The sequence below is a fragment of the Microtus oregoni genome, unplaced genomic scaffold (genome assembly GCF_018167655.1).
Source record: "Microtus oregoni isolate MIOR12 unplaced genomic scaffold, Mior012 000052F_ref0000163, whole genome shotgun sequence".
NCBI lineage: Eukaryota > Metazoa > Chordata > Mammalia > Rodentia > Cricetidae > Microtus > Microtus oregoni.
This window is the reverse complement of record NW_024543828.1, coordinates 14514254-14537381: the sequence shown is the minus strand read 5'-3', so window position 1 is coordinate 14537381 and position 23128 is coordinate 14514254. Positions and strand designations below refer to the sequence as shown.

Below are 23128 nucleotides of genomic sequence, written 5' to 3'. Positions count from 1 at the left end.
AAAAAAAAAAAATTGAGTTCAACCTGGTCTGAAAAGCAAAACAACCCGCCACTGGCTCTTACCTCTACTTAGTCTGAAATGGCGATTTTGCATCCAGGAATCTCAGAATGAGACTGTGCCTGAGAGCTGGCTCCTCAGGCCTTATAGTCCTCTCAAGTGCGGGGATTAAAGGTGCACACCACCACTGCCTCTTTTCTATGGCAAAGTAGTGTGGCTACTGGGATTAAAGGTGTGTGTCACTATTGCCTGGTCTGTGAGTCTGACCAGTGGGGCTATTTTACTCTCTGATCTTCAGGAAAGCTTTATTTATTAAGACACAAATGAAATGCCACTTCACTAGATTAGTATAAGCAGTCTTATGTAGTTTCATATCCCTGGTTCCCAGCACAATGCCTGGCTTATAATAGATGCTTGAAATGTAGTTGCTGAACCAATTACAAAGAGGATGCCACAAGAGTAAAACTCAGGCATGCAGGAAAGTAAGAAACTGTTATTGATATGGTAAATCAAGAAAAGAATGCTTCAGCAACTCCCCACCTGAAACAATAGCTGTGAAATGGACCCATCCTTTGGAATTTACCTTTTCCTCAACCCTTGAATGGAAGCGGGAACAACTGAAATAGTTGTGTGTTCTTCCTCTTCTGTGTTGTAAGTTAGAGTAATGCACAGCAGGCTGAGGTGATGGTGAGGGACATTTTGCTTGTTTTGTTTCTTTTGGGAAAAGGACAGAAGACCCAGACTCTGGGAGAAGAAACAGGATTGGTGAAGAGAGGTATCATCTAGCACTGCTGGCTTCTTTTCCCTGCTGTCAGCATCTTTTGACCCCATCCTTTTCACCCTTGAAAGTATATGCTAATAGATACGATTTGCTGGGTAGCAGCTCCATTTTGTAATTTATCATGACTTGGAAAGTAACATATTTAGCGACCATCAGCATTTATATCTTGTGATGAATAGAGGCTCCAAAGATTAAGTTATGATGATTTGGCTAACCTGCATAAAAAATAAAAGGCATGTCACTAAGGGAAGTAGCTGGAAAAATAAGACATTGGGAACTAATACGATAAACATATTCTAGTTGATTTTGCTCTAGGCTTTCCTTATGTGCATGGCCAGTGATTTCTGGGTGGAAAACTACAAACCGAGACAGAGTTTTCACTCAGGTAAACAATTATGACATTGACCACCGAAGAACTATTTTATAGCACATTGTGAAAATGTGTCACTTCTTTAGATTTCCCCTAATGCTAGAGATATGCAGGACAAAGGAGGACTGCAGAAGACAAAGGGAATGGGCATGTGGCAGAGTTATTACATATTGTGCTTCACAGCAAGGCATTATCTTTATTGAATGCCAACTGGAAACAGTCCAGCATTTGGCCAGAGACTGACCCTGGTACAAAAAAAAAATCCAAATTTCAAGAAAGTATTGTGGAAGCTTTACTGCCTGAACTTGTCTTGCTTTTCAGAGGCGCATGGGTTATTTACAAGGCATAATGATATCTTGCAATACTCCCTTTTCTGCTAGGAAGAGATTTTATCAACTCTCTAGATTTTCACACCAGGGTCAGTCTCATTTGGCTCAATTTCATTATGTCTGTAGACTTCAAATAACCAGGGAACATCTTGTCAGGGAAAGGCCAGATGGGCAGACAGGGAAGCGATCCAGGGCCCGAGGAAATTAAGTGTTCAACCTGTCCTTGCTCTCCCACGGTGCCAGTACGTGAGCCAGACAGAAAGACAGACAGACATAAAGACAGACATTCAATCTACCTCAGAGCTGGGGAATCCAGGGCAGGGGCACACTGGGGGAGTCTGGGGAGCCAGAAATTCAAATTCCCATGTTGTTAGCTCACACAGTGAAATCTGATAACCACCCTCCCTGTGCTCTCAAAATGAACTCAGCCCCCTCCTTGAACTGGGAGTCTGAGCCCCAGGACCTGACAGTACAATTAGACCTCTCTGCACCTTCTGGGAGTGAGAGGCAAAGTAGAACACTGAGGACAGATTCACAGATAAGGGATGCATGGTCGATTTCAGTGTTCTAAATATGGGGTGTTATCACTGCTTTTACAGTTCATGGTTCTGAACAATTTCTCTGGGTAGTATGCCGTAAATAGATTTTAGACTGTTAAATTCCAGAGTCACCATTTGCATCCCCCGCACCTAGGACAGCACTTGATATGTGGTGGCATTAAACATTCCCTTAAAGAGCAGATCTTACATCTGGTAGTTTGCTCCCAACCCTTATTAGATTTCTTGATTACACTAGCCTTACTCTTTGATCCACGATCGAAACATTAGTCCACAGATGTCAAGAGAGATGCTTGAGATTTACCGTTTAATAATTTTGGTAGTAAGGAGTCAGAGTGCACTACTAGATTGTGAAATCCCAAACCAACTGATTTAGAAAAGGAACCGTTAGGAAGAATTTGTTAAATTTAGGCCGAATATATATAGATGAGGATCTGAGGCAAACAAGAGATAGCATATTGACATTATGTTTAAAACCATGGACTAGATTGTGGAAATTCATACCATGGCATGAAACTAATTATATTTTGAATCAATAATTCTTGATCAGAAATTATTTTGTCCAACCAATGAAATATAAAAATGTCTTTGGACATTATTGATTATCTTGACTGTGGGTATACTGCTGGCATGTAGCAGATAGAGGCCCGGGATTCTGGTCAACATCCTACAGTGGTTTGGATGGCTGCCCATAGCACAAAATTCACAAAATTAGCTGACCCTATAATGTCCAAAGTGCTATGGTGGAGAAGACGTGCAGTAAGCAAAGAAGCAAGATTCAAATTAGAGACAACAATTATAAAAATTACAGAGATGAAAACAAGACTAGAAAAATAACACACCATAGCAACATCAATAGGAATATCTAGATGGCAGAATTATGCGTTTTTTTACCCTTTCTCTTATAATGTTTCAAATATAACTAGGCTGCTTTTAAATTGAAAACAGTCACATAAGTAATATGTGAATGTATATCTTGCTTATTAAGTGTTACACAGAAGATTGAAGGTCTTTTCCCCACTTGTGCTCCTTTCCCAGAGGTACCAGAATTGTGGTTTTGGCCTCTAGAAGCTTAATCCATATGTTTACACATATATTACGTGCAGCTATATAGAAAATATGTAGAGTTTTTGCCAATCTTTAACAGCTGCATTGTACGTGCCTAGCTGAACGTACTTGCAAAGACATCCTAAAGTGGGCATGGGATGTAAAATTGCTGGCCCATAGAAAAGGCATATTTAAGATTTTGTCAGCTAATTGCCTTCCAAATCACTCACATATTTAATTTCTTGATAGCCTCACAACACCAGACGCTTATCTACCTTGTATACAATTGACAATCAGATAAAAATAGCATCTTGTTTTGTTTTTAGTTTGCATTTTTTCTTGTGCTGACAGAGCTTAGATCCTCACGCATTTCTTGAATCTGTCACGTAGTCTCCCTATGAATAGTGGTATTCACGTTTTGCTTGTATTTGTATTGTAATCCCTTTCTTGATCTTTTAGTAAAGAAGAAAAGAGCAAGTTTGCAAATCTCACGAGATAGATCCTGAGTCCATCTCAGACCAGCGACTCTTTCTTGCCATTAATAAAAGCCCCAAACAAAACAGCTATATTATGAACCGGGATACCTAAGCACATTCCCACCACTTTTGTCTGCTTCTCTGGACTGATCCAGTATCTGGACACTGAGCAGCCAGCAGTTACTGCCAGTCAGATTCGCTTCAGCCACATACAAATGTGTTATGTGGTAAAGCATAAAAGACCATGAAAGGCAGCGTGTGAACTGGATGGTATCTGTGGCCCGTGCAAATGGCAATTAGGACCATTAAATTTCACTTAATCTTCATTAAGGACATCTGTTGTCTAGCATGCATGAGAAAGTCAAATATGGGATTGGGTGATCATGACCTCTACAAGTAGTTTTATCCACTAGTTTTTCACCAAGTTAGGTATTAAGCTGAAAGCGAAGTGACATATAAAATATATAATATATAATAAATAGTGAACACAGACTAAAACTAGATAGAAGCCTTCTTCAGGATGCTAGCATGAACCAGTTGTGCAAGCCTGCAATCCCAGCACTTGAGAGGTGTAAGTAGGAATATCAGGAATGCAAAGTCATCTTTGCCTGCATAATAAGTACTAGGTAAAGTGGATCATATGAAATGCTGACTCTACACAGACAGACCGATCGATCAAGAGATAGATATTTTGCTAATATATATCTTGTAAGGCTTGTAAGTTGGGTCCCTTCATGGGAAAGCTCTAAAGGGTGAACTACATTTTGTCTTTGAGATCAGATATGCCTGAATTGGGCCATATAAAATCTAGCTTTTCTGGTCACCTCCATCCTTTTGATTTATCGTATCCCACACACCCTCAATACTCTTGGAGCTGTGTTATCTGCCACAGAACTGTGGGTTTTAAACATTTCAGATCTCTCCAAACTTGCTATCTGACCCTCGCTCTTTTCTATCTGCTTACCTACCCCATTTTGCTTGTGCTCTGTTGTGGAAAGCAGAAGTGTCCATACTAGGTCCACAAGGAATATCAGAAAAGGGGAGGGCTTCCTGCACTCTAGCTGGAGTGTACACAGGTTAGATTTTTCCTGACCGTCCACACGTATGCTGATGCTCTGCCTTTCTACTTGAGCAAGGGTTTTGTTGGCAGGGGTAGATGAGTAGATAAATGGTACTTTTGTTATATGTACCAAGCACCTCACTTTCATAACCTTACGGGTTTTATCTTGACATTTCTTTTATTGACTGTTTGGTCACAATCAGTTTTCATCATCAGTCTGTAAACAACATGGGAGGATGGACCACATCTTTTTTGCTTCTCAATATATTCCCATCACTTATCACAAATGTCTGTCATATGCTAATGGATAACTAGCATTTGGTCAAGAAAGAATGTAAACAAACATTTGTGGCTTGGAAGTTATGAGGACAGAGAAAAGTCAGACACACAGGCAAGGAAATTGGGGAAAGGCATCTGTGAAGAGTAGAGCGGCTCACCATCTCTCTACTCTTACCACAAAACTCATGCTGTGGCTCCATAGTCCAGCTACGAGTAAGGTTGGACTTACTCCCCAGGCACAATCATCCCTCGACTCTGACTATAATACCATTATTTAGGATATTTAGGAATGGCTGAAGGTGAAGGCCTCCTTCAACAGTGTACTATGTCCTCACTATTTCAAATCCGCTCTCTTCTCTAGGACAGGTACATTTGCAGTCACAAATCCATCTTGCTCCTTGGAGCCTAAGGATAGTGTACAAGCAAGTCGTGAAGCTGGATGGTAGGGGAATGGAATGACTTGGGGAAAACATTTCTATTACATTTGAAACTTACACGTACTAGTACATTTATTGGATCACAATTGCCCTGAGAATCTACCAGGACACCATTACTCTGACTCTCAAAGAAAATGGCATGGAAGGTGGGGAAGAGTAAGGGCTCTGTAGAGAATTTGGGAATGGATCAAGTTATTGTTCAGAAGGATCTTGACTGAAGCATTGACTTAAGAAACAAGTAGCTGAAGTGATGATGTTTTCAACTCTTTCAAATCATCCTGTTTTATTTATTTTTCAAACTGATTTCCACTCCCATCCTAGCTCTTCTATTGATTTCTTAATTCTTTTCTTGAATTTCTGCAAGGCCTTATCACTGTTGTTAACAGCAGAAATAAGATTCTAAGGAGTTTTGGAGCCTTTCACGCATGGCTCAGGCTCTGATGTCCAGGAACAAGAGCCAAAACCTCGAATGCTTTAACCATATCAGCTCCACAGTTGCCACTAATCCGAACAGTGCTTATTCCCATGCTAATCTCATCAACTCAGAAGCTGGATAAAGCAGTTGGCTTGAGTATTACTAATTTCATTTTCATGCTTATGTTTGCCATCATTCACTGAGCGACAAGAGCAAGTCAGCTATGATAAGGGCAAACTCTGCCTTCGCATTGTGCATTGCAGCCGTAAATTTTACCATAAAAGAAATGTATCGATGATTTAAAGCCAGTTACAGAGGAAACAAGACACTGCAAATGAGCTTGTGATGGAGGATAACTTGGTTATTTGATTAGTTGGCTATTTGGATTGGTTTATTTTTCACAGTTTACAAGGAGATAGTTCCCCACAGACCTGCATATTGGATTTATAGTACCACTTTAGGAGTTCAATGCAGTTTGATTTCATCAACCTTCATATGTACTGAAGGAGAATGATGTTTTTTTTTTCTAGAAGCATGGAATATTTTAAGGCACAAGAGTAAATTTTATGGGCCCATCTAGTCTCACCTACCATGAATATCAAAAACATCATAAATTGTGACCATCTTTAAAGATATAAAGATATTATTCTTTATTATCTTTAAAAAACACACACACAATAATAATCAAGTTTGGGAAACTCTACACATAAAGAGATGCAAAAGCATATCTTCTTAGAGTCATGTAGCTTATTATTCTGTAGTCTACTTTTGTTGACTTAAAATCTGTTCTAAAATTTTTCTTTCCAGTATTTCTAGATCACCTTTCCGGAGATCAAATGAGCAATGCAAATCCTCTTATGGATCTCCCTTTAGATATTTAGGTATGCTTCTGATGGTTATTTTCTAAGCCCCATTTTCTGTTTTCCAAAACAAACAACCTAAATCTGTAGTTATATTTCCCTAAACACACTCAACATTGTGAATGGCCCTCCTAACACATAGTGTCTGATTAGAATATCGTTGGGGAATACATAGAAATTGATTTTATTAATCTGCCCACAGTGTACCTTCAAGTCCAAGATTTCAATGTTGAACTATAATGCTTCAAACAATTATTCATTGCAATAGAGTACTTTTAAAGAAAGATTTATTTATTATGAATACAGTGTCCCATCTGCATATATCCCTGCAGGCCAGAACAAGCTGCCAGGTCTCATTATAGATGGTTATGAGCCACCATGTGGTTGCTGAGAACTGAACTCAGGACCTCTGGAAGAACAGCTAGTGCTCTTAACCACTGAGCCATCTCTCCAGCCCCTGCAATAGAGTACTTTAAAAATGAGATCTTAGCCAGAATTCCAGTTCTTAAAGTGACTGAGAGTAGGACTTCCCTCACTGAAATGAAGAGGATGATAAATGATAGAATATTCATTTTAGCTTCCTTCTTGCCCCACAAAGTAGCCCAAAAGGAATCTTAAGTGTTTGGAGAACATAGATTGTAAAACACTAACAGAGTTCAATTTCTTTAGAGTTTACCTCAGGGAGGCAAAATAGCACACCCAGGCCATCCTGTTACTAACTAGAATAGACAGAATTGAAATTTGCTTTCCTTGTTCCCATCTCAGAGTCCTTTTTCCTCTTACATATGTCCGTATACTACGACTCCCCTCACTGTCAGCCTTCCATTTTGACGGTTCCTATTAACCTGAAGATAGGCTAGCTCCCAAGAGCTGCTGTTTTAGTTCATTTTATGCAACTGAATTTTCAAAATGTAAATATGGAAATTGTATATTTATTAAGTATATCCAGTATGATGACACCCTTAATTGAAAATGACAGTGTGCATCTTTTACTTTGTTCCATCTGTCCTGTCTTTATAAAACTTTCTAAATCTTGATTTGGTCATCTAACATCAGTCATTTGATTGATTTTATTTCTTTCGGCAGTTGTTCAATTACAGGTAATTCATTGTATTAAAATGACTTTCTTTGCCAACAAATATGTAATCAAGATATGATTTTTTTCCCCCAGAAACTTTCATCCCTTATTTCATGGCATTTCTTCATCTGGTGAAAGCATCCTCCACTCTTGAAATACACTTAATTTGTGAAATATATCTAAGTTTCTAGTTCCCATTCTTGAAACAAAGCACACAGGTCCCATTTATATACTAGAACAGAAGTATAACAACTAGAAAAACTTCCTCTACTATACTGTAAATTCTTTAAGTGTCTTCTCCATTCACTATACTCTTAGGACCTGAGATGGTGAAGCAAACAGACCGTTCAGAAAAATTGTGACATAGGGTGGGAACTTAGCACGAAAGAATGAACTCAGAGGAATGTATTTTGCTAGAGCATGATCAGTAATAAAAATGTATTTCTCAATGGACTCCCCCCGGGATCAGCCAGATGTCATTTTTACCAAAAGAAAAGTTTGCTAGGTTTGCCTTGCATTAATTCTTGTTTGTATCCACCACCAAAAATTTCTAATGAGTGCTGAAAAATTGTGCTTTAAAGACCACTTTCTATCCTTTCTGGGTATTAGCATCAAGTTGATTATTGATTTATAATTTCTAATACATACTTTTTCTATTTTGCAAAAATTAGGACAATATTTCCTTGTCTTTAGCCTTTTGGCTTTTCTTCCATTTTCCAAGAACTTTCCAGGTGGTGGTGAGTCATTTGGAGAAAATGGCCTCTTTCACTTGGACCTTTCAACAGCATTGTTTGTAATGGTCAGGGGCCATGACTAGGGGAGCTGTTTCTTGGAAAAAGTGTATTTGAATTGGGCAAATCAGAGGCTGAAAGTCAGGATGGCCAATAAATGTGTTATTGACAGAGGCCTGGCTTAAAAAGTGAGCCAAGTCTAGGAAAGCAGATTTCTCTGAACTGTGGTCCAACAAGAATTTCTGATGGCCATCCTGTCTTTTCTCCTTTCCCATTATTTTGGCTCTGTATTCTCCTCATTGCTTTACTTTGATTCCTCTGAACTGAACTTGGATGGCGAGAGCATCAGCACAAAAGGGACCATAAAAATGCACAGCTGTCTTAGAATTTCCAATTAGGTCCTAGGTTAGGAGCTGTTCTTGACCAAGATAATAAGCAAAACAGGAAACGATTTCAAGAAATAAAGTGTACTGATAATCCATTTAGGATACACATCTGTATGTCCTAAATACACATATACTTATATTTTTATTATATATACACACACACATATACATAAAAAAGAGGAGGCATCCACTAAGTAAATAGACAAAAATACCTCAAAGTGAAATCCTAAATATAACATATTTCTTTGAGAACCTACTATGCATCCTGTGCTGTATTAAATATTAAGAGGATACAAAGGCATTATATTAATAAACACGTTGCAACGCTTAAAATATTTTCTACCTTAGTAAAAGAATGACAGATTAATTTTTCAAACATTTTCTATAAGAACATTTAAAACAAAAATCCAAGTGAATATTTTAAAAGGCCTCCAGTGACTGGAAAAACGAAATCCATCCAAACTGTGTTGCAACCATGTGCTAGTTAAATGACTCTTGATCTACTGTAAATGTGAAGAAAATGAAATGGAAAAGCCTGCAGTTTGTTCCCTGACCCAATGCAATAGGCCTGATTGTTACTGAGACTGTGAAATTACATTATACATATCCAGTCTCCCTAAGGTTCTTGGCCCTTCTACATGGAACTTACCACAAATTTGGGTAAGTCCCGCAGTGAGAAGGAGGGCTGCGATCCTCTAAAGGGCTGATCTGCTGCTATAAACCTGGAAGCTGGACTCCTGATCCTAGCAGCCTATTTGAAGGGGCAATTGCAAACAACACTCACTCCTTTGCTCAAAGTGGAAAGGTTTGAGTTGAGTGCCTTCCAGGCGATCACACTGGTGGCCATTTTATGAAGTTTATTTCTGTCTTGTACACATCCCTCAATTTGCATTCCTGCTGAAACTTACCACTAGGTCTGCTTCCCTGTGTGGGAGGTAGAATGGATTTAGAGGGTAGAAAAGAAAGGCCCCTTTGTGAGGGCGGGGGTGGGGGGTGGGGAACCAAGAATACAGAACTTTCACTTAGCGTCACTGTTCGGTGGCTTCAGCCAAACATTTTGTCCCTTTGCCTCTTTGAACGTTGTTGGAGAGACTCTTTTACTAATGACCTTAGACTTTGTTCCTCAAGCACTTTATTTTTTTCTCCGAGCTTAAATGAATTTGGCTCATTAGATTGAAAGAACATGAAGACTATCAAAGAGAAGTGGAACTGTTTTAAAGGTGGCTTACAATCAAAGGGTGAATTGTAAAACAATCATTGCTCCACAATATATTTTACCAAATTTTAGGGACATGAGATGTCTGCTATTATAATTTTATTACATCAGGTTCTGATCTTCTCTGGGGTCTGCATCCTGTCTAGGGTTGTGAGATTACTTAGAGACAACTAAGACTGAACACTCCAGCATGAATGAGTTTATCAGAATTCTGCATCCAACTAACCTTTTCCCAGCATTGAGTCCTTGGTTATTGTCAATGCATTGGGCCTATATGACTCCCCCCCTTAATGATGATGAATTTAATCATGTACACAATCTTAAAAGGCTCCAAAGCAACTGGTTTGAGTCACAACTTGGAATAGCCAAGTAATTTGGATGATTGTATAAACAGTGTCCAAAGTTTAATTTTTGGAAGATTAAATGTAGATTATACACAAGAAGAGAATTAAAGTGTAAAATGAGCAAGTCAAGTGAAAACAATGTACCAGAAGCTGTGCTCCTTAGTTGCCAGAAAGCACATCTTTCTTCATTCTCTCCTAATAGTTGCCATAGCGAGTGAAGCATTGTGGGCACTCAATGAAATTTATTCAATAAGAGAACCAATTGAGAGTACATATTTTGTCTATATGATTAATTCTGAAGTGTGTTAGTAATTCAGGGAGGTCCTTATTGGCAGCTGTTTCTTAAAATAATAATTTTTAAAAGTACTACTAGGCAGGTAAGTCAGGTGCTGCACAGGGACAAGGAGACAGAAAGTAGATGAGAAAGTAGATCTCTCTTCCATTTCTTACTCCCTCCCTTTCCCACTGCCTCTAAAATGGGATTCACCTTACCTGCTCCACTTGATGGCTGTGATTTCATGTGTGTGTTTTGTGAAGCAACTATAATAATTTGTCATGACAGCTGGGGAGCCTATGAGTGACAGTTGTGTGGCTGGGGCACTCTGTGGGACCACTGGCAGTGAGACCAGGATTTATCCCTAGTGCATGAACTGGCTTTTTGTAACACATTCACTATGGAGGAATACCTTGCTCAGCCTAGATACGTGGGGAGGGGGGTGCTTTGTCCTGCCTGAAAAGATGAGACAGTCTTTGTTGACTCCTCAACTGGGATTTTTATATAAAATAAAATTGTTTTAAAAATAAAAAACAATATTTTTATGAAGTACTGAGGGTTTTCAAGGTACAGCCATAGGTAATATCTCTTCATGTTTTAATCTGAAGAACAAAAATAAAAACCATAGTTAGTCAAAGTGCATTTGCATCACTTATGATCCAGGCTCAATGCAATTACCAACCCCAAGCCCTAATGGCCTCTCTGAACAGAATGAGTAAAGCAGGAGAGTAGTAAATCCATGGACTTTAGAATGATGCCTAGACTAGAGGTCTTCCAAAGCTAGAGGTCTAGGCAGCCTGAGTCATTAACTAATAAAGCAGTTGGAAACTAGGAAATAAGCTTCCATTAGGCTTGAAGTAAGCCCAGGGGTCAAAGGGCACCTCGCACCAGGCAGTAGGAACAGCTGGAAGGAGATGCCCTATGAAGTGCAGTGTGCTACATTTAGTGGTACGTACAGCTTTCACACAGTAAATGTCAAATAGCGTACCCCCAAGTTATTACAAGCAAAATGGTCTCCAAATGCTGCACGATGTCACTGCTCTAGAAGCTTTAAATTTTGAAAAACGATTGGTCTGGAATCTTTTAGCATTCACCATTTTCTAGATCATTCTCCAAGCAGTGATCATAGAATATTTAGTAGAGATACCTGACATCTCTTTCTTCCTAAATGTTCGCCCACATTTGGCTCATCACTTCCTTTAAGGTTGATGGAACTGCCAGAATGTCCTCACATCCCACTCAAGTACCAATTGAAGTATTCTTCTGCTCCGGATTTTCAGTTTGAACAATATACAGTTGATATTCAATTGAAGACAATTATGAACATTCTTTTGCTTCTGGTAACTGTATTCTAAAACAGTATGAGTACACTCTGTATTCTTGTTGCTTATCTGTTATTTCTTCATTTCCCTTTCTTCAACCACATCCTTTGTATTGGAAGTTAATAGATGAAATGACATATAGAAGGGCCAGAAATGAAGAAGGGGGAAAGAAACTTTGGTTAGGGCAGTTTAGTGACTATATGAACTGTGGCTGAAAATAGAAAGGAAGGAATTGTCATAGCCTGAAATATAGAAGACATGGAATAGCACAATTGTAACAATATTACTATTGCTTACGTGCTAGTGACACCCGTTCTCTGTTTCAGGATACAAGACGTTCTTCCTCTTTCCTAGGGTAGGTAGTACATGCATGCTTCAAGTCTCCCCCCCACCCAGGCACACTCAACCATGTTCTTAACTGCTGGATGACCTTGTCAGCTGACCATAATGAGGAGCTCCCTTGTCTTTTTTATTACAGCGGTGCTCGGCCAGCTGAGCATAGGTGGGGAGGAGAAAAGTGAGTGAAATTGGGATGTCTATTCCCTAGAACCCTGTCTGAGAAATCACTAACTGTCTATCCTAAGGGTCACGACTCCTGTCAGGGAGTCCTCTTCATAGAACGCATTCACTTCTCCCTGGGTTCTGGCAGCTGCTCTTTTTCCTTTAGGCCTAAGGCCTGGAATAGACACTCCTGACAGAAAATCCTATCAGACTCCTTGACTGGATTCTCCCTTGACGTTTTAGGGCAGGGAGAGGAAAATACAAAGTCACAAAGCAGAAAGTAAATGCGTGAGAAAATGCTGTAGGATTGTGGCCATTGTTATGCTGTCTGGTCACATAGACAAAAAGTTCCTAAGGGCTTTCTCAAGACAAAAAGTTCCTAAGGGGTTTCTCAGAACATTTATGATAGTGCTGTGTACCCTTTACCGATTGAACAGTCTTGCTTTTTGTTCTCTCCGCAATCAGCCATGAGAAACGGTTTAGGGACCATGGCTCTTCTGCCCACTCACTCATGCAAAGTTAGTGTCCTTGTTAAACTCCAGCAACCCGGGGGGGGGTGGGGTGGGCAATAGCCTGAGGCACATTCAGGTCTCTGCATCGCTGTAAATCAGTTTGCGCTCCTTTGCTTCCCTTGGACTTAGTTTTCACAGAATGAGCTTATATCCTTTGGCTTCTCTTGGAATCGTCTCAGGAAGCCTGGGAAGGGGGGTACAGTTAAGCCTCTGGGATTCCACAACAGCTGCCAGCATTCTGGCGAGTGTATCTGCTCATTAACTGTGTCCAACCTGGAATGTTTCATCCTGTCAGAGCTAGAAATGTCCTCGGAAATCAACCAGTCCAGAGGACTCGCAGAATCTCTAGATGGCCTTCAGACACATTCCTAACCGCCCTTCCACCCAGCACCTCCCCATTTCTATTGAAACTTAGCTATCTAGGTACACATTTTTATCTCCTGGGGAGAAGACGTAGCTTTTGCCAAACTCTCCAAAGGACTCATAAACCTTGAAGGACCAGAATCGCTGCTTTCCAACAGAGGAAGCCAGGCCCAGGAAGAAAGCAGGGAGGCAGTGGCAAATTTTAACTTCTAACAGAGACAGTGGCTTTATTTTTGAAGCATACATTTTTTTTTCTTTTGCTCTAGTAGAATCTACAGCTATGACTTTACCCTGCTGTGCACATAGCAGGCACCAGATAACCGTTACACACAATAGACCACAGCAATAAGTCCTACACATGCATTCTCCCATTTTAATTCACCTTATTAAACTGAACCTGGAACTGTGGAGGGCCCAGGGCCAATCTCCGAGTTTAATGGTGCCAAGGGATCAGGCAGGGTTTTTCCACCCCAGTTCTCTCTGATGAATGGAGGTCTGTCCCATCCCTGTTTCTCTGAGCCAACTTATCCCCAGGGCCCCGTGGAAAGGCAGGTGTCAGTCCTGGGCATGGACTCCAGCACCTCTGCAGCTGCCCTCATCCCATCCACGTCTCTGGCGGGAGCCGATAGAGACTGTTGGGGAAATGGCAAAAGAAAACTAAGGAAAAAAACACCCCTCAATACTGAGGGATTGCCCGGCTTCCAAGGGGCTGCCATCACCTAAGATCTGATTATTAAATCATAAACCACCTCCTGGCAACATACAGTAGAAAGTCCTCTTTCTTCCTGTCTCCTCTTTGTGCTTCCTTTTTCTTAAAGCATTGCTGTCCTGTGAATTTCCCTACCAAGGGCTTTCCTGTTGGGTCTATAAAGAGCCTTTGCTGTATGCCTTAGGTACTCTGAGTGGAATAAGTTATATCAAGTTCTGCTGTAAGCTGTGTCACTAACGAGAAATGTGATCTGTAAAAATCACTTAACCTTGATGGCCCTTTTTGTTTCATTTAGTAGAGATGCTAATGAGCCAAATGAGGTAATGGAAGCGGCAAGTGTCGCCTGACAAACGTAAATCAGCAAAGGTTACAGAGAGTGACTGTGGCCTTTCATCATGCAAAGGCAACTACTAGAAAGTCTGAAAAGGGGATCAAGTCAAGTGTCAATATTTCAACTGAATCCTGACTTTCTAGATTTCAGTCTTGAGGAAATTCAAGAAGGGGATAGACAGAGTTACTGTTGGCTTTTAGGCTAAGACCAGTGGAAAGACCAGTTGACCTTAAACATGACATATTCCTACCTATGAAAATGTTGTTTTTTTTTTGTTTTGTTTTTGAGAACTCATCACTCTCTATCAGTCGAAGACTGAGTGAGATCTACTATGCTTTAGTGTAGGAACATCACAGAGTCACTCACACAGCTTGGTTGCTTGCTATAGGAATAAGTAATTCACAGCAGAAGGGTTGGCCATTCCCAGAGGATGACACAAATGGGGGGAAAGGGTGTCAATTTTCACCTCCACAATCAGCCATCAAGATTATTTCCTGGGCCCATGAGATGGGTCACAAAGTCAAGCTTACTGTAGTAATAAGGGTGGCGGGGCTGCGTCCCCAGCACCCCGGCCGCCTGCTCGGCTAGCTTATGCCCCGAAATAATTACACGGACACTGTATTCCTCCAAACACTGCCTGGCCCATTCTCTTCTAGGCTAATTCTCACATATTAATTTAGCCCACCTCTAATCATCTGTATGTAGCACCCCAAGGTGCGCTTACCGGGGAGATTCCAGCCTAGTCCATCCTGGGTCGGAGCTTCATCCCGGGAGCGGGGCATGGCGTCTCTCTCTGAGGCGTCTGGTCCCGAGAGAGCTGTGGAGTCTCTGAGCTCACTTCCTCTTCCTCCCAGCATTCTGTTCTGTTTACTCCTCCCACCTATCCTCTAACCAATAAAATGGGCCAGGGCAGTGCCTTTATTAGCCAATGACCGTCCTCCATCATTTCCCCTTTTTCGGTTTAAACAAAAAAAAGGCTTGAATGATGGAGGAAGGTCATTGGCTAATAAAGGCACTGCCCTGGCCCATTTTATTGGTTAGAGGATAGGTGGGAGGAGTAAACAGAACAAAATGCTGGGAAGAAGAGGAAGTGAGCTCAGAGACTCCACCGCTCTGCTCTCAGGAGCAGACGCCTCAGGGAGACGCCATATTCCCAGCTCCCAGGCAGACACACGCCATGAAGCTCGACCCAGGATGGACTAGGCTAGAATCTTCCCGGTAAGACCGGTGCTCACCGATTATTAGAGATGGGTTGATCGGGATATCAGAATTAGCCAGTAAGGGCTAGGGCTAAAGGGCCAAGCAGTGTTTAAAAGAATAGAGTGTCTGTGTAATTATTTCGGGGCATAATCTAGCCGGGCAGGCGGCTGGGGTGTTGGGGACGCAGCCTCGCTGCTGCCCTTATTACTTCAGCTTACCATGAGGTAAAATAAAGTAAATACGAGACATGGACAATGTTCTCAAGATATAGTTGAAGGGTGGAGAAAGGAAACCAATCCACCAAGGTGTGAGCTACTTAAAGGGAAAGTCTTTCATTGAGAAAAGGATCTATTATTTTTAAACGAATGGCTGGAAAACCAACGCTGAAGTCGATTTAAAAAAAAATTCCAATCTTTATGGCATACAACTTTCTCCAAACTAGGCTCCCTCGGGATCCCAAATGATTTAGTTCAACCAGCTATAAACTCACTATAAAATATACTAAGCACATAAACAAATCACCATAAGGAAAAAGAGGAACAAAATATTTAGACTCCACATGTTTCTGTCACTGGAACTATCAGTGACACAGTGTCAGTGACTTTCTTATGAATTAGCTAAAGAAATCAAACCAAACATTCAGGTGGAATACTAAAAAGAGCATATCAAGTAAGGAGCATTCCAGAAGCTACCAAGGGAAAGTACTGCGGGCAGCCTGGTTCACCTGATTACTATTGTTGCTAGCTCTTAAACGAGGCTAGAAAGAGGATCGGGATCTGACAACAGTCAAGTTGCTGTTGATCTTGGTAAGAGCAGCCTTGTTGGAGTTTGGGAAGTAGATGGAATCCTCACTGCGTTAGGATGGATGGAGATTAGAGGTGTGGAAAAGAATATAACATAGAATAAATGCTGAAAGGTTTTCAATTTACTTTTTATTAGCATACAGTCATGGTGCAAAATGAGGAGTTACAACATAATATTTTCATGTGTGTGTTTAATGTTCTTGGGTCATATTCAACTACTATGACCATCTCTTGTCCCCTCTCCCAATAATTTTTTACTGAACAATTTCCTTTTCCCAAATAGTCTCCCTCCTAGAAAGATTTCAAAAACAGTAAAAATAATTTGTAGAAATACAAGTGCCATTGTTTTTATTTCCTCAAAGACTTTAGAGAAGTGCAGGAATTGAATAAAGAGATCTGTGCCAAAAAAATGGGCACCTCAGAATTAAGGAGCTGTTTGCCCAGGCCAAAAGAAGAAAAATGTTATTATGAAAATCCACAAGCAAAACTTCAAGATCACTCCAAGAAAAAGAGTTTGATAAGGAAATCAGGGTCACCTAGAAACATTACACAGCTTAAGAAGCCAAGTCAGTGTCAGCCTCTGACTGGAGCTAGTCCAGAGCTGGCAGGCAGAGAATGTTCCAGAATGAAAGTGGCAGCAACTTCTAGAAAGCCTCACTGGTAATGTTTACCAAATCTTTCATTAACTCACTTTGCAAAGCTTGCCAGCCACTCTCTATGGCCAGGGCACATTGTTGGCAAGACTGAGAAATCAATGTGGTTTGTCTGCTTTGCCACAGGGGTTCCCTTTTCCTCACCACCAGGACCAGCCCTCCTCATAGACACTCTTTGCCCTTCCCTTCACCCTGAATTCTACAAGGAGGCAATTAATTGGGTGTTTTGTCTGTGCAGTAGGTTAGGATATGGATTGGGGCTATTGTGTTGTGCAGCTTTTGGGGAGGGGTAAAACCAATTGCTATAGCCAATAAGACGGAGCTCTGCTTCTCTAAAGCTGTTAAGAGAATATCATGCTCCTGCCTCTCAGCTTTTGTTCACACAGCAACCTCTGCCTAGACCACCTCCTGTTTCCATTAACCTATATCCCAGCTATGTTTCCAGACTCAGTTTGAGTTTTCTTCCCTGTGAAGTCTTCCTCAGATCTCTGTATAAAACGTTTTTATTGTCATATAACCATTGACGGGTTTCATAAACATGTTGTATTCAAGCTTATCATGTATTTCCCCATATTTGTCTCCTCTATGCCCCCACTTGTCCCACTCTTTGTTCCAGAGTGTCTCACTTTCACTTTCATGTCATGCATTTAAATGATTGTGTGAGGTCACGGTGATCTTTATTTTTATTGTCTTCTTTGTCTTCATGCTTCCTCTTGCTCTTTGTGCCTCTGCAGCAGTGCTAACAACAGCCTGCGTTGTATTCTAATTATTTGTGTAGTTCACACGTACTTATTACATTGTCAGTTGTGAAGGCACAGGCTTTTGTTGTTCGCTTTTGTATTTCTCACGCAGCCTCTTTGCTTTAGAAAGTGCATAGTGATCAATATGGGGGAGAGCTGAGCTTTCACAAAAACAAATTACACATGTCAAATGTGAGTCTCACCGATTTATAAATACTTCTGAAGAACATTTCTTTCTGAAGGATTAGTCAAATGAATTATGGGATATAGTAGCAGCAGGCACATGCAAAAATGACCACTATCTGCAATATGTGGACAGAGAATCTAATCAAGCCTAAATCAAGTCCCGGTGAATTTTCCATTTGCAGCTAATAGACTCAAACTACTTATATACAGAGATCTCTTGCCTCCATTTATCCACTTGTCCATTGACATTTAAGACACTGGACCATCCAAATAATATATTGTTCATGCTAATGTACAGTCACACTGGCGTCCCTCTACTTCTTGCTTTTTTAAAATGAAGAGCACTGAGGTAATGGTTAAGTGTTAATCTCAGTTAATTCTTATTGATTTTGTGGCGGTAGTTGAGTAATTATAAAGATGGGTTTCATGCCTATGTGTTCTCTCCTCTGCCTTAAATACTCAAGTATGACTCATACTCGAGCTGATGTCAGCAAGACCTTTATTCTTTGAGAATCCCGTGGCATTTCAGGGAGTAGTCCTTTGTTGTCACTTAGTGCTAAAAAGATTGCTTCAGAAAGCTAGTTAGAAAATTATGCATTTGAAGTGTAAGCCAAGATAGACTTGGTGTCATTGTTACCATAAAATGTTTAACAAGCATTATTTCATTTGAAATTTGTTTCTTATGTCCCATTATTATTACCCTTTTTATTCTTTCCTTTCTCTTCTTCTTAAAATTCATTCGTCTCCTTGTCCCTGTTTTCCACCATGTACTCAGTTTTCACTAAAGGGAGAAGTTTTTCTTGTCCATGGATTAAAAATACGGTTAATAACAAAACTTCATTTTTCAAAATGACAGTCTAATGTATATTGGACTCTCTAGTCTCTTAGGAGTTTTAGAGTTATAGCAAGTCATGTTCTTTCAGTCACATAAATTATTTTGTTCTGAACTGAAGCAGGATGCCGGAGTGCTAGTCCTAACTTCTTCATGAGCCAATTTTGAAACCTTGGGAAGTTTTGATTCTTTGTGCCTTGTGATTTTCATTTTTTACGATGGAAAATGTTCTATTTTCTCATTGTGAAACAAAGATGGTGGCTGCTGTGTCTCAGCATCAAAAGTATTTGGAAAAGCTGGGTATCCACATACACAAGATGTGTTTGTCTACATTTTGAAGCCAGTAAAATAGGGAGCAGGATCACATAAGAAACTTGATGCTGAACAGCTGTATTGCAACATTTCTGGCTTCAAACACCATTGCGAGTTTGTCAAAAAAGCATAAGGAACATTGCCTTTCTTATAAGATCCCCAAAGGGAGGGCTAGTCTAAAGCTTTTTGCACAACCTGAGGAACAGGAGAGTCTGGGGTTTGGCAGAGGACGGGTAGTTGTAACTGCAAGTACTCTAACAATCTGTACTGGGTTCTTATCCTAGAATAATATATCATGGCATGTGACTGAGATGAAAAAAATCACCCATTAAACATTAAGTTTTTTAACATTTAAGATATCTCCGTGAAAAACAATGTATGAATCTACAGACAGTTCTTCTTTCTTCTTAAATTTCTGCTTTAGTTACCTTTAAAAGTCTCCAAATGTTAATAATATCTGTTCCCATGCACAACTGATTTCTTCTTTCTATTTTTATATCCATTAACCCCCATGAATAGTTCTTCTCTCTCTCTTCTTTGTATGCAGTCTAAATAGATACAACTGAAACTAAATTATTATTAGGCCATAAACTGTTCATCAGGATTTACAATGAAATCCAGAGATGGGGGGTGGTGAGTCTGGCCTATGGTACAGTGGGCAGGATTAGATAAGTGTCCATGAAAGCCAAATCAGGCCTTGAAAAAATGTACTAATTCCTAGAGATAACCAGGGAAGTTCAAGGGTAAGGCACTCCTCATTCAAACAAAAATGAAGGCAAGGGCAGTCCCAATCAAGACAACAATGCAGACCCGCTTAGTGTCTGAAAGTTAAAACCTCCAGATTGTGTTGATTCAGTGTCCAAGACATTAGCAGGAGGTCTGGAGTAGAGCTCATAACTAAGCTCTTTTATTGGATCTTAGTTCCAGACCACCACATGCAGAATGCTTCTTGAACTAATCTTGTCAACAGAGACTGGGTCCCTTTGATATGCTTGTTAATCAATTGCTTCCATGACACCTATAGGTTCTCTTGTCCTTGAAGCTAAGTTGAAATGTGCTGTTTCAGTGTGTGTCAGTCTATAAGACTGTGATCTCTGTCATGTGATATCTGTGAGTATTATTCTCCTCCCCATCAGTTCCTAAGGTCTATGTAAATGCTCACCATACTGGATGGTGAAAGGCACATTAGATTAGATGTTTGCTTAGATTTATTGTTCTTTTTTTTCACCTGGGTAATTTACTTATTTCTGGGTCCAGGCTTCTCACCTCTAAAATAGTGAATGTCATAGCGTTTTCTGAGACTGAAATGAGATGACAGATTCAGAAATACTCAGGTCAATCTATGCCCTATCTCAGAGTAAGGATGCAATCAGTGGACACTCTGACTGTCATTATATGATTGTGTAGTACAGAAGTGAAGAACAGACAAGGCAACTGAAAAAGGGCATGGGTGTATTTGATGAGGTTGAGGCTCAGAACTAGGAAAAAGCTTAATAGGAGTGACCCTGGCAGTCCTCCAAGGCTCTCTCCCTTCCCTTGGCACCCCATAGATGACTAAAGGGTAATCTTTAAGCAACTCTTTCTTTGTGTAAGGCTTGTAATCATCTTGGCTGGGGAAACAGATTGAATAGATCTTGGGTGGGGGATGATGTTATTAATATAAACATTTTTTTCCAAATGCAACATACTGCTTTCTGCACATAGCAAGCTGTTGTTAGTTTGTGAGGCCTGCGTCTTTAGAAAGCCATTGCTGGCAGCTTGAATGGGATTCTTACAACAATTAGAGGCTTTGAACACTTACAAGCCAAGAAGTTGGATAAGCATGTTTTTGACTCTATGGTTCCTCCCGGGGTTTGCCTGATGTGCTGGACTAATTAACAGATGCAATTAGGAAAGCTGAGAAGTGAAGAGACTGCAGGGATCAGGCTACGTTCCCAGGGACCCTCATTTATTTGTTCAAAAGGGAACTGGGAGACTGTCTCCATAGCGAAGGAGTAGCAATGCATATCATGTTCAAGAGTCCTGGGAACATAAATTTATGGGACCCATGGCCTGTGATGTGGTTTAAAGTGGTCAGCGTAGATTTCCTCTGTTAGCTTTTCAGTGTAGAATAAATCTCTGACTCATTAGTGTGCTGGGTAATATTTTAAATGAAGAGTACAGCTACCTTTAGAACATATGAATATGAAGAGAGGAATTACCAGCTTTGGGTTTGCTACAAGGTCTATACATCAGAAGCTGCAGAAAATCTGTGTCACTTACCTTGGCCTAAAACCTGACCTAAAATTTGCCTAGACCATGAGTACCTTACCTTTAAGTTGCTAGAAGAGGTAACATTTGTTGGGACCCGTAATAGCTGGTTTTTCTTCAGAGGGAGTCATTTCATTTGTGCATTATCTCAATCTTAGTCTTGATGGCATGGAGACAAGATAAGCATACATGGACAGGCAATGATACATTGATGTTCACTCGCTAGGGATCATAGTACAGACTATGAATGTGGTAGGTCTTTTGTAAAAAGGGAGAGGTGAAGAGAGAAAGATTCCTGATAGTGATGAAGGCCTGGATGTGAAGTTGTGTACGTCATCAACACGATGTGAAGTTATTGTTATAAGGACATCAAACACTATCCCAGCATTTCTGCTTTCTCCATAGGTCACCTGTCTCCATGATTTCTTTGGGGATGATGATGTATTCATTGCTTGTGGTCCCGAAAAGTTCCGCTATGCTCAAGACGATTTTTCTTTGGATGAGAACGGTAAACACTAACATAGGGCTTGATTCACTTTTGTTCTGCTCCTTTTCATCCCTTAGGATTTTCATGAGCTTATGTGGCCTGGAGAATAATTAAAAATGGTAACACAAGGGTCGACATTACTAGTATTTCTCCTTTGTATTTGTATACATGACACTAAGTGAAAGGTTACCTGGATCTCCCAGGCCTTCTTGCTACTTGAAACTTGCCAACTACCCCAATAATGACCACATTTCTTAGACCATATACTGTATCATATGAACTAACCTGCACCTTCAAGAAAAAACTTTTGCATTAAGAACTATACAGATATTATGCATATGCATTTTTTCTAGCCATTCTCCTCTGGCTTTTATGATATGTGGTAATGGTCTCACATTTTTATAAAGCTTTTTATTTTTTATTCTATCCTTAGTGTCAAACCCAGTTCCCACCTTTGTGTCTGCTACTCCTTTCTTTATGCATTGTGATTTAGAATTACATAGGAATGTTAGCCTCAAGGAAGACCTGAACATCTATTAGTCTAATAAGTTATAAGTGAGTTAGGTCACACAACTTAGGATGGGATATTAATGGAAAGACATATTAAAAATACATTTCCCACTCAGGAATAAAATGTGAGAAAAACAAAGAGAGTTTCACTAAAAGACAATCCACAAGCAACTCGAGACAGGGTCCTTTTTAAAAGTGGCATTTCTAGAGTTTTTCTTTCAGAAAGGCTAAAAGAAATGAAATAGCTAACCAAATCCTGGTTGTATCCAATTTTCTATTCCCTCTGTATCTGTGGCTCTTGACAGTGAGAACTAAAGTTCATCAACACAAATAAAAAGCAAAACAAACCAAAATTAATTGTCTTCTTAATTCGGTTTCCTAAAGAGTTCAACTGACCAAATTATCCTCACCTGTCTTTTTGGTGTACCTTAGAGTGGGAGTCAACAAGGAGGTCTCTAGGAAAAATCTACCATCTACCATGTTGTTTGATTCTACTTTTCATATCATAGAACAAAATAAACTGTGTAGGCAATGAGCCGGAGAGATGACTTAGCAGTTAAGAGTATTTGTTTCACTTGCAGAAGACTTTATTTGGTTCCCAACATCCACACAGTAGTTCACAACCATACATAAATCCAGTTTCAAGGGATCCAGTACCACTTTCTGACCTCTACAGGCACCACGCACACACACCACACGTACATACATACATAGAGGAACTAGGAGGAATGCGAGAAGGGGAGTCTGGGGTCAAGATGTATTGTACGAGAGAAGAAGAAG

At 40.2% G+C, this 23128-nt stretch overlaps 1 protein-coding gene across 1 annotated transcript in view; it reads left to right on the top strand.

Moving 5' to 3' along the window:
- LOC121437532 (neuronal migration protein doublecortin-like) overlaps positions 1 to 23128 on the top strand; it is a 70251-nt gene that overhangs the window by 30378 nt on the left and 16745 nt on the right. Inside the window, exon 4 of the mRNA XM_041637399.1 lies at positions 21757 to 21859. Within this exon, the coding sequence (XP_041493333.1) occupies positions 21757 to 21859 (103 nt within the window). The remainder of the gene's footprint in view (positions 1 to 21756; positions 21860 to 23128) is intronic.